The sequence below is a fragment of the Muscardinus avellanarius genome, assembly GCF_963383645.1.
Source record: "Muscardinus avellanarius genome assembly, chromosome: 3".
Taxonomy (NCBI): Eukaryota; Metazoa; Chordata; class Mammalia; order Rodentia; family Gliridae; genus Muscardinus; species Muscardinus avellanarius.
The window spans coordinates 117,598,707-117,614,430 of record NC_137788.1 but is presented as its reverse complement, the minus strand read 5'-3'; the positions used below and the strand labels follow the sequence as shown (position 1 = coordinate 117,614,430).

At 47.3% G+C, this 15,724-nt stretch overlaps 1 protein-coding gene across 1 annotated transcript; it reads left to right on the top strand.

The window, feature by feature from the left end:
* Positions 1 to 14,805: 14,805 nt before the first annotated feature.
* On the top strand, positions 14,806 to 15,360 carry TNFAIP8L2 (TNF alpha induced protein 8 like 2; the record flags this gene model as incomplete). The annotated part of the gene is made up of 1 exon (XM_080691194.1): positions 14,806 to 15,360. The coding sequence occupies one exon, from the start codon at positions 14,806 to 14,808 to the stop codon at positions 15,358 to 15,360; it is 555 nt and encodes a 184-aa protein (XP_080547320.1).
* Positions 15,361 to 15,724: the final 364 nt, after the last annotated feature.

Sequence of the window (15,724 nt, the reverse complement as noted above, 5' to 3'; positions counted from 1 at the left end):
TAAAGACCCTTGCATTTGAGGAATGCCAGTGAGGAGGAAGAAAGAGGCTACTTCAGACAGGACCGCTTGGCTGCCACCTTGGTATTGCCTGCTGGGATTCTTCCCTGCGTAGGGCTGTGACAAAGGCATGCTCAAAATTCCCAGAAAAGTAGGCGGCCTGGGAGACATTGGCATTCTAAATGGCGTTATCTGAATGGACATTTCCACCCACATCTTGGTCTGGGGGGTTGATCATTTCCACACCAGCCTTAACTACACTGGGATCAGGGCAGGTAGCATCAGCAAGTGGGTGCAGCCCCAGAGTAAGGGAGCAACACACACACACACACACACACACACACACACACACACACACACACAGCGATTTAAGGCCAGGTGAACCAGTGAGATAAACAGAGTAAGAAACCACAAAACAAGCCAGGCATGGTGGCACATCCCAGCATTTGGGAGGCTGAGACAGGAGGACCAAGTTTCATGGCCAGCCTCAGCTCTTTAGTGAGGCCCTCTACAACTCAGTGAGACCCTGTTTCAAATAAAGAATAAAAAATAGGGCGGGAGGTGTAGCTCAGAGGTAGAATGCCCCTAGATTTCATCCTCATTACTGCAAAAAAAAAAAAAAAGGAAAAAGAAAGAAAAGAAAAGAAAGAAAGAAAGAAAGAAAGAAAGGAAGGAAGAAAGAAAGAGAAACAACAAAACAAGCTGGCCGTGGTGGCACACCCTTGTAATCCCAGCATTGGGAGGCTCAGACCAGAGGATTGAAGTTTGTGGACAGCCTCAGCTACTCAGTGAGACCCTCCACAACTTAGTGAGACCTTGTTTCAAAATAAAGAATAAAAAATAGGGCAGGGGGAGTAGCTCAGAGGTCAAATGCCCCTGGGCTCCATCCCCAGACCCGAAAAAAAAGAAAAAAAAAAAAGAATAGGGCTGGGGTTGTAGCTCAGAGGTGAAATGTTCTTGGGTTCCATCCCCCGTACTGAAGAAAGAAAGAAGAAAGAAAGAAGGAAAGAAAGAAGAAAGAAAGAAAGAAAGAAAGAAAGAAAGAGAGAAAGAAGACAACACCCACACAAGGTGAACTGTGGAGTCTTGGATCTAATGCAATCCAGTAAACAGGTGAATCAGCTGAGTGGCAGACCCTTGCCTAGCACATGCTCTGAAACCAATCGCCAGCACTGAATGATAAAAAGTTAAAGTCACTCTAACTGGGCGTGGTGGCACAAGCTTGTTATCCCAGTTCTTGGGAGGCTGAGACAATGAGGATCACAGGTTGGAAGTCAGCCTTGGCAAAGTAGCAGTGCTTTCAGCAACCTAGTGAGACACTAATAAGTGTATATTATTTGTATATCCAAATAAGATATAAAATCAGGTTGGAAGTATAGCTTGGAGGTAGAATATCTGGGTTCAATCCCTAATAGATATCCCAAATAGATATCCTAATATCCCAAAAATAGATAAACAAAAAAATAAAATAAATAGAGCTGGGCGTGGTGGTATACGATTATAATCCCAGCATTTGGGAGGCTGAGACAGGAGAATCAAGGTTCACAGATAGCCTCAGCTACTTAGGCCCTTTGCAACTCAGCAAGACCCTGTTACAAAAATAAAGAATAAAAATAGGGCAGAGGGTGTAGCATGGAGGTAGAATGGCCCTGGGCTCCATTCCTAGTACCGCTAAATAAATAAATAAAATTAAAATAGGATGTAGCTCAGAAGTAGGACACCCCTGGGTTCAATCCCCATTATCAAAAAAGGGGGGAGCAGGGGAGCTCAGTAGTAGAGTATCCCTGAGTTCAGTATTTTTAAAAAATCTCATTGCCAGGCGTGGTGGCGCGCACTTGTAATCCCAGCGCTAGGGAGGCTGAGACAAGAGGATTGCACAGGTTCGAAGCCAGCCTCAGTTACTTAGTGAGGCTTTCAGCAACTTAGTGAGATCCTGTTTCCAAATGAAATATAAAAAAGGTCTGGGAGTATAGCCCGGAGGTAGAAAGCCTCTGGGTTCCACCCCTAGTACCACCAAAAAAATAAATAAAAATAAAAATAAAAAATATTGTCAGGGCATGGTGGTGCATACTCATAATTCCAGTATTTAGAAGGCTGAGACAGGAGGATTAGCAATTTAGGAAGGCCCTCCCCAAAGTAGTGATATCCTGTTTCAAAATAAAAAATAAAATAGGACTGGGGGTATAGTTAAGATGTAGAATGCCTCTAGGTTCAATCCCTAGTAACACACACACACCTCCCCAGCTTCTAGCTTATGGCTCAGATGCTCAAATATGTTTATTGACTAGATTAAGGAATGGGAATTAGTGTGTAATTTAGAGTTGTAAGGCATAGCTCAAATCTCTCTCGTGTGTGTGCGTGCGTGTGTGTGTGTGTGTGTGTGTGTGTGTGTGTGTGTATTACTGGGGATGAACCCAGGGATGATCTAACCCCTAACCCTATTTTATTTATTTATTTATTTATATTTATATTTATTTTTTGTGTGTGGGTGTGGGTGTGGGTTTGGGTGTGTGGTGATAGGGATTGAACCCAAGGACATTCTAACTCTGAGTTACACCCCTGGACACAATTTTTTTTTTTTTTTTTTGCGGTACTGGGGGTTGAACCCATTGCAGGGGTTCTACCTCTGAGCGCCACCCCAACCCTATTTTTTATTCATTATTTTTGGTTTGGTTTTTGTTTTTGCTGGTCTGAGGATGGAACCCAGAGGCTTTCTACCTCCAGGCTACATTCCCAGACGTATTTTATATTTTATTTGGAAACAGGGTCTCACTAAGTTGCTGAGAGCCTCACTAAGTAGCTGAGGCTGGCTTCGAACCTGTGTGATCCTCCTGTCTCAGCTTCCCAAGTGCGGCGATTACAAACGTGCGCCACCATGCCTGCACCTGCCCTATTTTTTATTCTATATTTTGAAACAGAGTCTCACTAAGTTATGGAAAGCTGGCCATGAACCGCAATCCTCCAGTCTCAGTCTCCCGAATGATTACAAGCATTTCCCACCACGCCTGGCTTCCTATTATGTTTTTTTTATTTTTTATTTATTTATTTTATTTTATTATTTATTTTTTATTTATTTTGGTGGTACTGAGGTTCCTGGATGCCATTCTACCTCTGGGCTACACTCCCAGACCTATTTTTTTTAATATTTTTATTTGGAAACAGGGTCTCTTAAGCCAGCACGGCTGGCTTCAAATCTGTGCAATCCTCCTGTCTCTGCCTCCCAAGCGCGGGGATTACAAGTGTGTGCCACCACGCCTGGCCTTATTTTTTTATTTTGATAAAGAATCTCTTAGCCGGGTGTAGTGGCGCACGCTTGTAATCCCCGCGCTTGGGAGGCAGAGACAGGAGGATCGCGCAGGTTCAAAGCCAGCCTCAGCTACTTAGTGAGGCTTTCAGCAACTTAGTGAGACCCTGTTTCCAAATAAAGTATAAAAAAATAGGTCTGGAGCCGGGCGTGGTGACGCACACCTGTAATCCCCACGCTTGGGAGGCAGAAACAGGAGGATCGAAGCCAGCCCCGCTGGCTTAAGAGACCCTGTTTCAAAAAAATAAAAAATATAAAATAGGTCTGGGAGTGTAGCCCGGAGGTAGAAGGGCTTCCAGGAACCCCAGTACCACCAAAAAAAAAAAAAAAAAAAATTAGGGCTGGGAGCCAGACGTGGTAGCACATACTTGTAATTCCAGTTCTTGGGAGGCTAAAACAGGAGGATCCAGGTTTGTGGACAGCCTCAGCTACATAGTGAGACCCTGTTTCAAAATAAAGAATTAAAAATAGGACTGGGATGCCGGGCGTGGTGGCGCACGCTTGTAATCCCAGCATTTGGAAGGCTGAGACCGGAGGATCGCAGTTTGCAGACAGCCTCAGCTACTTAGTGAGGCCCTCCGAAACTCAGTGAGACCCGGTTTCAAAATAAAGAATAAAAAATAGGGCAGGGGGTGGAGCTCGGAGGTCGAATGCCCATGGGTTCCGTCCCCAGACCCGCCAAAAAATAATAATAATAAAATTAAATTTAATTTAAAAATCAAAGGAAAGAAAAGCTACCTTGTACATAAACTCCTAAATATAAAATATAAGGGTAAAAAATACTCCTCAGGATGAATGTTGAGAAAGAAGTTCGAAACATTTTATCTTAGAAGTCAGGGACACACTCTGGTGGGAGTTTGCTTGGAGAAAAAGAAAATGTTCCCAAGATATTACTTAAGCAAGAATTCTTGCTCAGCCAGGGTGGTGGTGCACGCTTGTAATCCCAGCATTCGGGGGGGGGCTAAGACTGGAGGATGGCGGTTTGTGGACAGCCTCAGCTACTTAGTGAGTCCCTCTGCAACTCAGTGAGACCTTGTTTCAAAATTAAAAATAAATAATGGGTCTGGGGTTTTAGCTCAAAGGTAGAATACCTTGGGTTTCATACCCGTACTGCAAAAAAAAAAAAAAAAAAAAAACCACACTAAAACCTAGTGCTACGGGTGTAGCTCAGAGACAGAATGCCTCTGGTCCAATCCCCAGTGTCAAACACACAGAAAAAAATGTATATATAAGTCAGACGTGGTGACGCACCCTTGTAATCACAGCATTTGGGAGGCTGAGACCAAAGGATCGTGGTTCGCAGATAGCCTCAGCTACTTATGCCCTTTGCAACTCAGTGAAACCCTGTTTCAAAATAAAGAATAAAACCTAGATTTAGGCTGGGCGTGGTGGCGCACACTTGTAATCCCAGCATTTGGGAGCCTGAGACCCAGAGGATCGCAGTTCGCGGACAGCCTCAGCTACTTAGTGAGGCCCTCTGCAATTCATTGAGACCCTGTTTCAAAATAAAGAATAAAAAATAGGGCAGGGGGTGTAGCTTGGAGGTAGAATGCCCCTGGGTTCCATCCCCAGACCCACAAAAAAAAAAAAAAAAAAAAAAAAAAAAAAACTAGGGTTAGGGTGGAGGTAGAATGCCCCTGGGTTCCATCTCTAGTACCATAACAAAAAATAAAAAAATAAAAAAAGTAAAAGCCAATTGTCGTGGTTCAAGCCTATAACCTAGTACTTGGGAGGCTGAGACAGGAAGATGGCAGGTTGGGGGCCAGCCTCAGCAATTGAGGGAGACCTTGATCCCAAACAAAAAAAAAAGGTCTGGTAGAAGCTCCCTGGAGTCCATCCCCAGTAAATAAATAAATAAATAAATAAATAAATATTAAATAAAACAGGGCTGGGCTGTAGCTCAGATAGCACACCCCTGGTTCAATCCCACTACACCCCGCATATACAGTTGTTTGTTGGACACTTTCATTTGGATTTTTCAAATGTATTTGGCACTTGGTTTAAGACAGGTAGCTTGTCTTCCCTGTTTTCTCTTTTCCCACCAGCACTTAGTCATAATATCTGGGTACAATAAGTAGAGGAAGAAATAAATGCATCAAAGATTAAAAGAAAAGTAGGTGAAGCCGGGCGCGGTGGCGCACACTTGTAATCCCTGCGCTTGGGAGGCAGAGACAGGAGGATCACGCAGGTTCGAAGCCAGCCTCAGCTGGCTTAAGGGACCCTGTCTCCAAATAAAATATAAAAATAGGTCTGGGAGTGTAGCCCAGAGGTAGAGGGCCCCTGGGTTCCATCCCCAGTACCACCCCCCACCCCCCCAAAAAAAAGAAGGTGAGAAGCCGTGAACTACCCAGTCTCTCAGGCTGAAGTCTTGCTACATTGCTTTAAATCACACTGGACGTTGTCTTCTGGGGCCGAGAGCAGAGCATCCTGGGCCAGGGAACCTCAGCCAGGGCGCGCGGTGTGCCGCTAAGTGTGTGAGGCCGTGGCTTCACTCTCCAGCACCAAAAACCAAAACCAAAACCAAACCTCAGCTAACTCAAACACAGCACTGTGTCCCATTCTGAACATTTCATTCTGTTTTGTTTTATTTTATTTTATTTGATACTAGGGATTGAATCCAGGGGCATTTGACCTCCAAGCTACACTCCCTGCTCTATTTTTTATTCTTAATTTTGAAACAGGGCCTCACAAAATTGCAAAGGGCCTAAGTAGCTGAGGCTGTCTACGAACCTTGATCCTCCTGTCTCAGCCTCCCAAATGCTGGGATTATAACTGTGCGCCACCACTGAAACAGGGTCTCACTAAGTTGCTGAGAGCCTCACTAAGTAGCTGAGGCTGGCTTCGAACCTGTGCGATCCTCCTGTCTCAGCCTCCCAAGCGCAGGGATTACAAGCGTGCGCCACCACGCCCGGCTATATTTATTTATTTATTTTAGTTGTGTGTGGGGGTGGGTGTGCATGTGAGTGTGTGTATGTTCCTGAGGGTTGAACCCAGAGGCATTCTACCTCTGAGCTATATCCCCAGCCCTATTTTTTTATTCTTTCTTTTGAAACAGGGTCTCCTGTCTCAGTCTCCCAAGTACTGGGATTGCAAACCTGCACCACCATGCCCAGCTTATATTTTAAACAGAGTCTCATATTTTAAACGAGGCTGGTTGAAACCTTTGTTGCTTGTATCTGAGCCTCCCAAGCAGTGGGATTTCAGGCAGGGGCCCCATGTCTAGTTTCAACTTTTTTTTTTCCAGTGCTAGGGATGCAACATGGTTATACATGTTGCAAAAGTGATATACCACTAAGCTATTTTATTTTTTATTTTTATTTTTATTTTTTGGTGGTACTGGGGTTGAACCCAGGGTCTTTTCTACCTCTGGGCTATACTACCAGACCTATTTTATATTTTATTTGGAAACAGGGTCTCACTAAGTTGCTGAGAGCCTCACTAAGTAGCTGAGGCTGGCTTTGAACCTGTGTGATCCTCCTGTCTCAGCCTCCCAAGCACGGGGATTACAAGCGTGCGCCACCACGCCCGGTTTACCACTAAGCTATACCTGAAGCCTTTATTCTGTTTCAAATAGAGATTATTTAAAGCTGGTCATGGTGGAGCATACTTGGAATCCCAATACTTGAGAGGCTGAGACTGGAGGATCACAGGTTTAAGGATTATTTCAGCTAGTAGTGAGACTCTCATCAATCTACTAAGAACCTGTTTCCAAATTAATAAAATAGTGCTTGGGTAGAATGCCCCTGAATTCAATCCCCAGTACCATAATAAAAATAAAAATTAACATAATAAAAGAAGCCAGGTTAGCCAGGCGTGGTGGTACACACTTGTAATTTCAGTATTCAGGAGGCTGAGACCAGAGGATTGTGGTTCACAGACAGCCTTAGCTACTTAGTGAGGCCCTTTGCAACTCAGTGAGACCCTCTTTCAAAATAAAGAATAAAAAATAGGGCAGGGGGTATAGCTCAGAGGGCGAATGCCCCTGGGTTCCATCCCCAGATCCACAAAAAGAAGAAAGAAAGAAAGAAAGAAAGAAAGAAAGAAAGAAAGAAAGAAAGAAAGAAAGAAAGGGGAAGCCAGGCTTGTAATTTCAGTACGTGGAAAGCTGAGACAGGAGGATCATAGGTTTGAAGCCAGCCTTGGCAATTTAGGGAGGCCTCCACAAGTAGTGAGACCCTGTTTCTAGATAAAGAATAAAATCAGGCTGAGGGTGTAGCTCAGGGTTAGAATGCCTCTGGGTTCAATCCCCAGTCCCGCCCGAGAGAGAGAGAGAGAGAGAGAGAGAGAGAGAGAGAGAGAGAGAGAGAGGAGAGAGAGAGGAGAGAGAGGAGAGAGAGGAGAGAGAGGAGAGAGAGGAGAGAGAGGAGAGAGAGGAGAGAGAGGAGAGAGAGGAGAGAGAGGAGAGAGAGGAGAGAGAGGAGAGAGAGGAGAGAGAGAGTGTGTGAGTAGAAGAAGGGGAAGGAGGAGGGGGAGGGAGAGGGAGAGGTTTTTCAGGAAGATTTGTTTTTTTGTTTTATTGGTGGTTTTGTTTGTTTGTTTGTTTTGCTGGGGATTGCATGTGCCTGGCTCAGGAAGTTATTATTAACTCCCCTGGATTATATAGCGGAACGAGAATTATCTGGAGTCATTAAGACCTTTAAGACCTAGATTCATCTCTGGAGTATGGCTTTGGATAAGCCACTTATCTCTAAGGCGGAATCTTTCATCTGCAAGTGGACATTATTACCTCCCCGCATACTGCACAGGAAAGGATCCACGAAGTGAGCCAGGCGTGGTGGTGCGTGCCTGGCATCCCAGTGACTTGGCCGGAGGATCTCAAGTTCAAGGAGCCTGTGTGTGTGTGTGTGTGTGTGTGTGTGTGTGTGTGTGTGTGTACATCCAAGCTACGCCCACAGCCCAATTTTTTTTTTTTTTTTTGCAGTATTGGGTATGGAACCCAGGGGCATTTTACCTCTAAGCTACACCCCCAGCCCTACTTTTTTTGTGTGTGTGGTACTGGGGATGGAATCCAGGAGCATTCTACCTCTGAGCTATTCTCCCAGCCCTATCTTTTATTCTTTATTTTGAAAGAGGGTCTCACTGAGTTGCAAAGGGCCTCACTAAGTAGCTGAGGCTGTCTGAGAACTGTGATCCTCTTGTCTCAGCCTCCCAAATGCTGGGATTACAAGTGTATGCCACCAAGCCTGGTTTTTTTTCTTTATTTCTTTATTTGTTTATTTTTGAGTGGTACTGGGGGTGGAACCCAGAGGCTTTCTACCTCTGGGCTATACTCCCAGACCTACTATATATATATATATATATATATATATATATACATATATATATATATAATGTGTGTGTATATGTATATATGTGTATATATATACATACACACATATCATACATATATATACATATATACATACATATATATGTGTATATATATACATACACACACATACACATACATATATATATATATTTTTTTTTTTTTTTTTTTTTTTGCTGGTCTGGGGATGGAACTCAGGGGCATTCAACCTCTGAGCCACACCCCCTGCCCTATTTTTTATTCTTTATATATTTTTTATTCTTTAATTTTAAACAGGGTCTCACTAAGTTGCAGAGGGTCTAACTAAGTAACTGAGGCTGGCCATGAACCTGTGATCCTCCTGTCTCAGCCTCCCAAGTATTGGGATTACAAGAGTGCACCACCACTCCTGGTTTATTTTTTTAATTAATTAATTAATTAATTTTGCAGTACTGGTAATATAATCCAGAGGCATTCTACTTCTGAGCTACACCCCAGCCATTTTTATTTTTAAAAAATGTATTTTTGCAGTACTGGGGATAGAACCTAGGGGCATTCTACCTCTGAGCTATACCCCCCATAGCCCTATTTCTTATTCTTTATTTTGAAACAGGATCTCACTGAGTTGCCAAGGGCCTCACAAAGTAGCTGAGTCTGGCCGCGAATCCTCTTGTCTCAGCCTCCCAAATGCTGGGATTACAAGCGCGTGCCACCAAGCCCGGCTTATTCTTTATTTTGAAACGGGGTCCCACTGAGTTTCTGAGGGTCGCCTCCAACCTGTGGCCCTCCTGTCTCAGCTTCCAGGTACTGGGATTATAGGTGTGTGCCGCCACACCCAGTTTCAGCAAGGTTTTTATGTATGCATTTGGGGAAAAAGTACTGGGGAATGAATTCAGGGACATTGTACCTCTGAGATACTTAGGAGACCCCCAGCCATATTTGTTTTCAAACAAGGTCTCTCTAGGTTGATGAGTCTTACTACTTTCAGAGGCTGTCCTCAAACTTGTGACCCCCGTCTCAGTCTCAGAGTACTGGAGTTACAAGCATGCACCATCACACCTGGCTGTATTTCTTTTTTTGGGAAAGAGAACCCAGGGGCATTCTATCTCTGAGCTGCATCCTAACCCTATTTTTTATTCTTTATTTTGAAACAGAGTAAATACAAAGCTGGGTATGGTGGTGCACGCTTGTAATCCCAGCACTCGGTAGGCTGAGACCTGGAGGATCGAGGTTCGCAGACAGCCTCAGCTAGTTAGTGAGGCCCTCGGCAACTTAGGGAGACCCTGTTTCAAAATAAAGAATAAAAAATAGGGCAGGGGGTGTACCTCGGAGGTCAAATACCCCTGGGTTCCATCCCCAGACCCCAAAAAATAAATAAATAAGAAAGAAAGGAAGGAAGAGAGAGAAAAAGAAAGAAGAGAGGAAGGAAGGAAGGAGAGAAAGAAAGAAAAGAAAGAAGGAAAGAAAGAAAGAAAGGAAAAATAGGGCTGGGGTGTGGCTCAGTGGTAGAATGCCCCTGGGTTCCATCCCCAGCACAGCAAAAAAAAAAAAAAAAGAAAAAAGAAAAAAAGAAAGAAAGAAAGAAATACATAAAAATTTAAAAATTTCAAAAGGACTGAAAGTAGAAAGCCCCTGGGTTCGATACTCAATACCAAACAAAGAAATAGAACCTTTGGCCACTCGCCTACGTTTGTGGGTCTCTGCAGAGGCTGACCCGCTCTGCAGCTGGTTTCTCCAGTGAGGCGGTGCGGTGCTGCCACCTGCTGGTCGCTTGTGGCCCAGCCGCCGGGCCCCAACACCGTCTTTGCAAGATGCTTATGATAACGATGGCCCATAGCACCGCCCTTTCATCTTCAGAAATTTCCCCACTGACCCCCAAACCAGCAATTCGGACTTTATATCTTTCCTAGTACCACAGAACAGCCTTGCTGGTTTAAGAGACCCTGTTTCCAAATAAAAATAAAAAAATAGGTCTGGGAGTATAACCCGGAGGTAGAAGGGCTTCCAGGAACCCCAGTACTACCAAAAATAAATAAATAAATAAATAAATAAATAAATAAATAAATAAATAAATAAATAAATAAATAAATAAATAAATAAATAAAATAGGACAGGGGGTGTAGCTCAGAGGTCGAATGCCCCTGGGTTCCATGGTTCCATTCCCAGACCCACAAAAAATAAAAATAAAAAAATAAAAAAGGAGTCGGGCATGGTGGTGCATACTTGTAATCCCAGCATTTGGGAGACTGAGACCCAGAGGATCGCAGTTCGCGGACAGCCTCAGCTACTTAGTGAGGCCCTCTGCAACTCAGTGAGACCTGGTTTCAAAATAAAGAATAAAAAATAGGGCTGGGTGTGTAGCTCAGAGGTCAAATGCCCCTGGGTTCCATCCCTAGACCCGCAAAAATAAATAAATAAAAAATAAAAAAATTTACGAGCCTGGTGTGGCGGCGCACACTTGTAATCCCCGCGCTTGGGAGGCTGAGACAGGAGGATCACACAGGTTCGAAGCCAGCCTCAGCTACTCAGTGAGGCTTCCAGCAACTTAGTGAGACCCTGTTTCCAAATAAAATATAAAAAAGGATCCGGGCATGGTGGCGCACGCTTGTAATCCCCGCGCTTGGGAGGCAGAGACAGGAGGATCACGCAGGTTCAAAGCCAGCCACGTGCGCTGGCTTAGGAGACCCTGTTTCCAAATAAAAATGTAAAAATAGGTCTGGGAGTGTAGCCCGGAGATAGAAGGGCTTCCAGGAACCCCAGTACCACCAAAAAAAAAAAAAAAAATTATATATATATATATATATATATATATATATATATATATATATGGTCTGGGAGTATAGCCTGGAGGTAGAAAGCCTCTGGGTTCCACCCCCAGTACCAGCAAAAAATAAAAAATAAAAAAATAATAATAAATAAATAAAATTTAAAAAAATAAAAAATAATTTTAAAAGGGCTGGGGGTGCAGCTCAGATGTAGAATGTCCCCCTGGGGTTCAGTCCCCAATTCCTTACACCCTACACACACACACACATACACAGGACAGACACATAATTTGAAGGTGGGAGCTATGCAACCTCTTCTCCCCACCTCAGAGTCAAATGAATTCTTGGGGGGTACTGGGGATAAAACCCAGGAGCCTTTTTTTTTTTTTTTTTTTTTCAGGTCTGGGGCATTTGACCTCCAAGCTAAATCTCCTGCCCTATTTTTTTTATTCTTTATTTTGAAACAGGGTCTCACTGAGTTGCAGAGGGCCTCACTAAGTAGCTGAGGCTGCCTACGAACCGTGATCCTTCGGTCTCAGCCTCCCGAATGCTGGGATTACAAGCGTGCACCACCACGCTGGGCTCCCAGGGTCCTTCTACCTCGGAGCTTATCCCCAGCCCTATTTTTCTTCTTTATTTTGAAACAGGGTCTCACTGAGTTGCAGAGGGCCTCACTAAGTAGCTAAGGCTGTCCACAAACCACGATTCTCCTGTCTCAGCCTCCCAAAGGTTGGGATTACAAGCGTGCGCCACCACGCCCGGCCCTTGGTCTTATTTCTGGGCTTTCCTGGGCACTGCCTTCTTGGTGACGGTGGCGATGAAGAACCGGAGGTTGAGAGCAGGGTAGGTAGGCGGGGCTTGTGGGGTGGGGCGAGGCCCAAGGGCCCCACACTTGGGAGCTTCTCCATTCTGTCAGCGCTCCTCCGGAAAATCCAAGACCATACTGGCACCCAGCGCCTGGCAGGTGAGGGGCGGACGGGTAGAAGGGGAGGCCCCGGAACGATGAAGGCAGAGAAGAGAGCGCCTCGGCCCTCTCTGCCCTAGCTTTCCATAGTGTGGAGTTCTCACTTGTAATATTCTTGGGTCTGCAGAAGGACTCAAGTCTTCCTTGCCACAAAGCAGCCTCTGAATGAAAGATCTGGCTTAGAACCACGGGGTGTGGGGCTGAAGGCCGAGGGTGGGCACGGATGCATGGCAGAGGGCTGAGAGGTGCAGGGGACTCTTAAGAGACAGGCAGGGCGTGTGATGGTGCGCCCTATAATCCCAGTACTTGGGAGGCTGACACCGGATGATTGCAGGTTTGAGGTCAGCCTCAGCAACTTAGTGACACTCTATTACAACCTTTTATTTCAAAATAAAAATATTTTAAAAAGCGTCGATGTACAAGTCGGAGGTAGAATGTCCCTGGGTTCAATCCCCAGTGGCATGCACACACACACACACACACACACACACACACACACACACACGAGGGTAGCTGGGTCAGGGCCCGAAGGAGAGTGCAGCTGGCTGGAGGATCAGAGAAAGGACCCAGACAAGACCAAAAGGGAGACCGGAGTGAGGGGGCTGTGAGAGGGTGGTGGGCCCAATGCAAGATGGCAGTGCAGGCCAGGCGGGCGGCCACAGGAAGGCCCAGAGGGAAGGAGGGCTTACATGGAGCAATCGCCCCTTCCGGCCTGGCGTGGTGGGGCTCCTGGACAGGCAGGCCGGGGGCGCAGGGAGCTGCAGGTCCCCAAGGCTCCGGTGGGAAGAGCCCCCGGCAGGGAGCCGCCTCCCCTGCCCCTTAGTTTGGGGACCCGGTGAGGCCGCTCCCCGCTGGCGCTGGCTGCGGTCACAGCCACATCCTGCGGAGCAGGGTAGGGGAAGTAAGAAGAAAAACAACCAGAACCATGGGCGAGACCTGGAGAGAAGCTGGACGTGGGCCGGCCAGCTGGGGCCTCAGGCGGCCGACCCACCTGACCTTCTCCAAGGCTTCTCACAGCTCCTTTGCCTGCGCGGCCGCCTGACAGCACCCAGGGAAGAGGGGTCTTCGGATAGTTTGGTTCAAAGTCTGTTGTCAACCGGGCGTGGTGGCGCACGCTTGTAATCCCCGCGCTTGGGAGGCTGAGACAGGAGGATCGCCCAGGTTCGAAGCCAGCCTCAGCTACTTAGTGAGGCTCTCAGCAACTTAGTGAGACCCCGTTTCCAAATAAAATATAAAATCGGTCTGGGAGTATAGCCCGGAGGTAGAAGGCCCCTGGGTTCTACTCCCAGTAGCACCAAAAGAAAAAAGAAAAAAAAAAAAAAAGAAAGAAAGAAAAAACAACAACAAAGCCCGTTGTCATCATTGACTAGTGACTTTGGCCAAGACGCTGAATTTCCCGTGGTCCCTTCGGTTTTCTCATTGCAGAATGGGGATACTTTATCGCAGAAATGGGAAGATCTACCTTATGGAATTGGGAAGACAGACAATTCACATCAAGCACTCACACGCCATAGGTTTTCAGTAAACACTTCTTTCTTTTTTTTTTTTTTTTTTGCAGGTTTAGGGATGGAACCCAGGGGCATTCTACCTCTGAGCTGCACCCCCTGCCCTATTTTTTATTCTTTATTTTGAAACCAGCTCTCACTGAGTTGCAGAGGGCCTCACTAGGTAGCTGAGGCTGTCCGTGAACAGCGATTCTCTGCTCTTAGCCTCCCGAATGCTGGGATTACAATCGTGCTCCACCATGCCCAGCTCCCAGCCTTATTTTTTATTCCTTTTTTTGAAACAGGGTCTTACTGAATTGCAAAGGGCCTAAGTAGCTGAGGCTGTCTGCAAACCGAAATCCCCGTCTCCGCCTCTCAAATGCTGGGATTACAAGTGTCCACCACCATGCCTGGCTCTGTTTTTATTTACTTATTTATTATTTATTTTGCAGTACTGAGGATGGAACCCAGGAGCATTCCACCTCTGAGCTACACCCCCAGCCCTAGTTTTCATGCTTTATTTTGAAACAGGTCTCACTAAGTTGCAGAGGGCCTCACTAAGCAGCCGAGCCCAGCCACAAACTTACAGCCTCCAAGTACTGGGATTAAAATCATGGGCCGCCACTCCTGACTGACATGGTTTTGGGGGTTGGATAAAACAGTTATTTGATCTTGAGTCAATCATTTGACCTAAGTTTCAGTTAAGACATGGAGAACGATGCCTGTGGGGGACACCGTGTCTAACAATCGCAGCTGTGCTTTTGAGGTGGGGCCGCTGTCTGTCCAGTGTGGCCGCCCTGCCTAGCCCCCGAGTCTGGAGCTCCGCAGGGCCCGCGTCCCTGCAGGTGGCTGGCTTTATCACTGCTCTTGTGCCCGGTGGTTTTGGAGATCAGCCAGGCGAGGACCGACCAGGGGAAAAGCGGACAGAGACCAGAGTAGACACGGAAAGGCCCTTCCTCTCTTTCTAGGGAAGCTGCGGCCTCGCTCTGTGTGGAAGCAGCACCATGGAGTCCTTCAGCTCCAAGAGCCTGGCGCTGCAAGCAGAGAAGAAGGTGCTGAGTAAGATGGCCGGGCGCTCGGTGGCCCATCTCTTCATCGACGAGCCGAGCAGCGAGGTGCTGGACGAGCTGTACCGCGTGTCCAAGGACTACACGCGCAGCCGGCCGCAGGCGCAGCGGGTCATCAAGGACCTGGTCAAGGTGGCCGTCAAGGTGGCCGTGCTGCACCGCAGCGGCTGCTTCAGCCCGGCCGAGCTGGCGCTGGCCGCCCGCTTCCGCCAGAAGCTGCGGCAGGGCGCCCTGACGGCGCTGAGCTTCGGCGAGGTGGACTTCACCTTCGAGGCGGCCGTGCTGGCCGGCCTGTTGGCCGAGTGCCGGGACGTGCTGCTGGAGCTGGTGGCCCGCCACCTCACGCCCAAGTCGCACGGCCGCATCCGCCGCGTGTTCGACCACTTCTCGGACCCGGGGCTGCTCGCCGCGCTCTACGGGCCCGACTTCACGCAGCACCTGGCCAGGCTCTGCGGGGGGCTGCGGCGGCTGCTGGACGAGGGCCGGCTCTGATGGCCCTGGCGGCCCGCGCCATCGCACGAACGCTTGGCAGCCTCCCCACCGACGCTGGCCAGAAGCCGGCCGGCTCTGCTGCCGGCCAAGGCCAAGTGGACCCTGGATCCCTCCTTCTCCCACCGGGGTGTCTGAAACAGGGAAGCCCTGTCCGCCTGCCCATGAGCCAAAGGAAAGGGGCGCAGCCACACATCCCCTCCAGGACACTAAAGCCAGGAGTTAGGTGGCCTTGGAGACACCTTAGACCTGGGCTCTGGCAGGGCTTGTCCCCACACCAGAAGCTCTGTTCCACAGGGCAGGAAGGAGGTGCCAGGGGAGGGGAGGATCTCAGAGGGGAAATAAAACTATTAAAACATGCACGGGC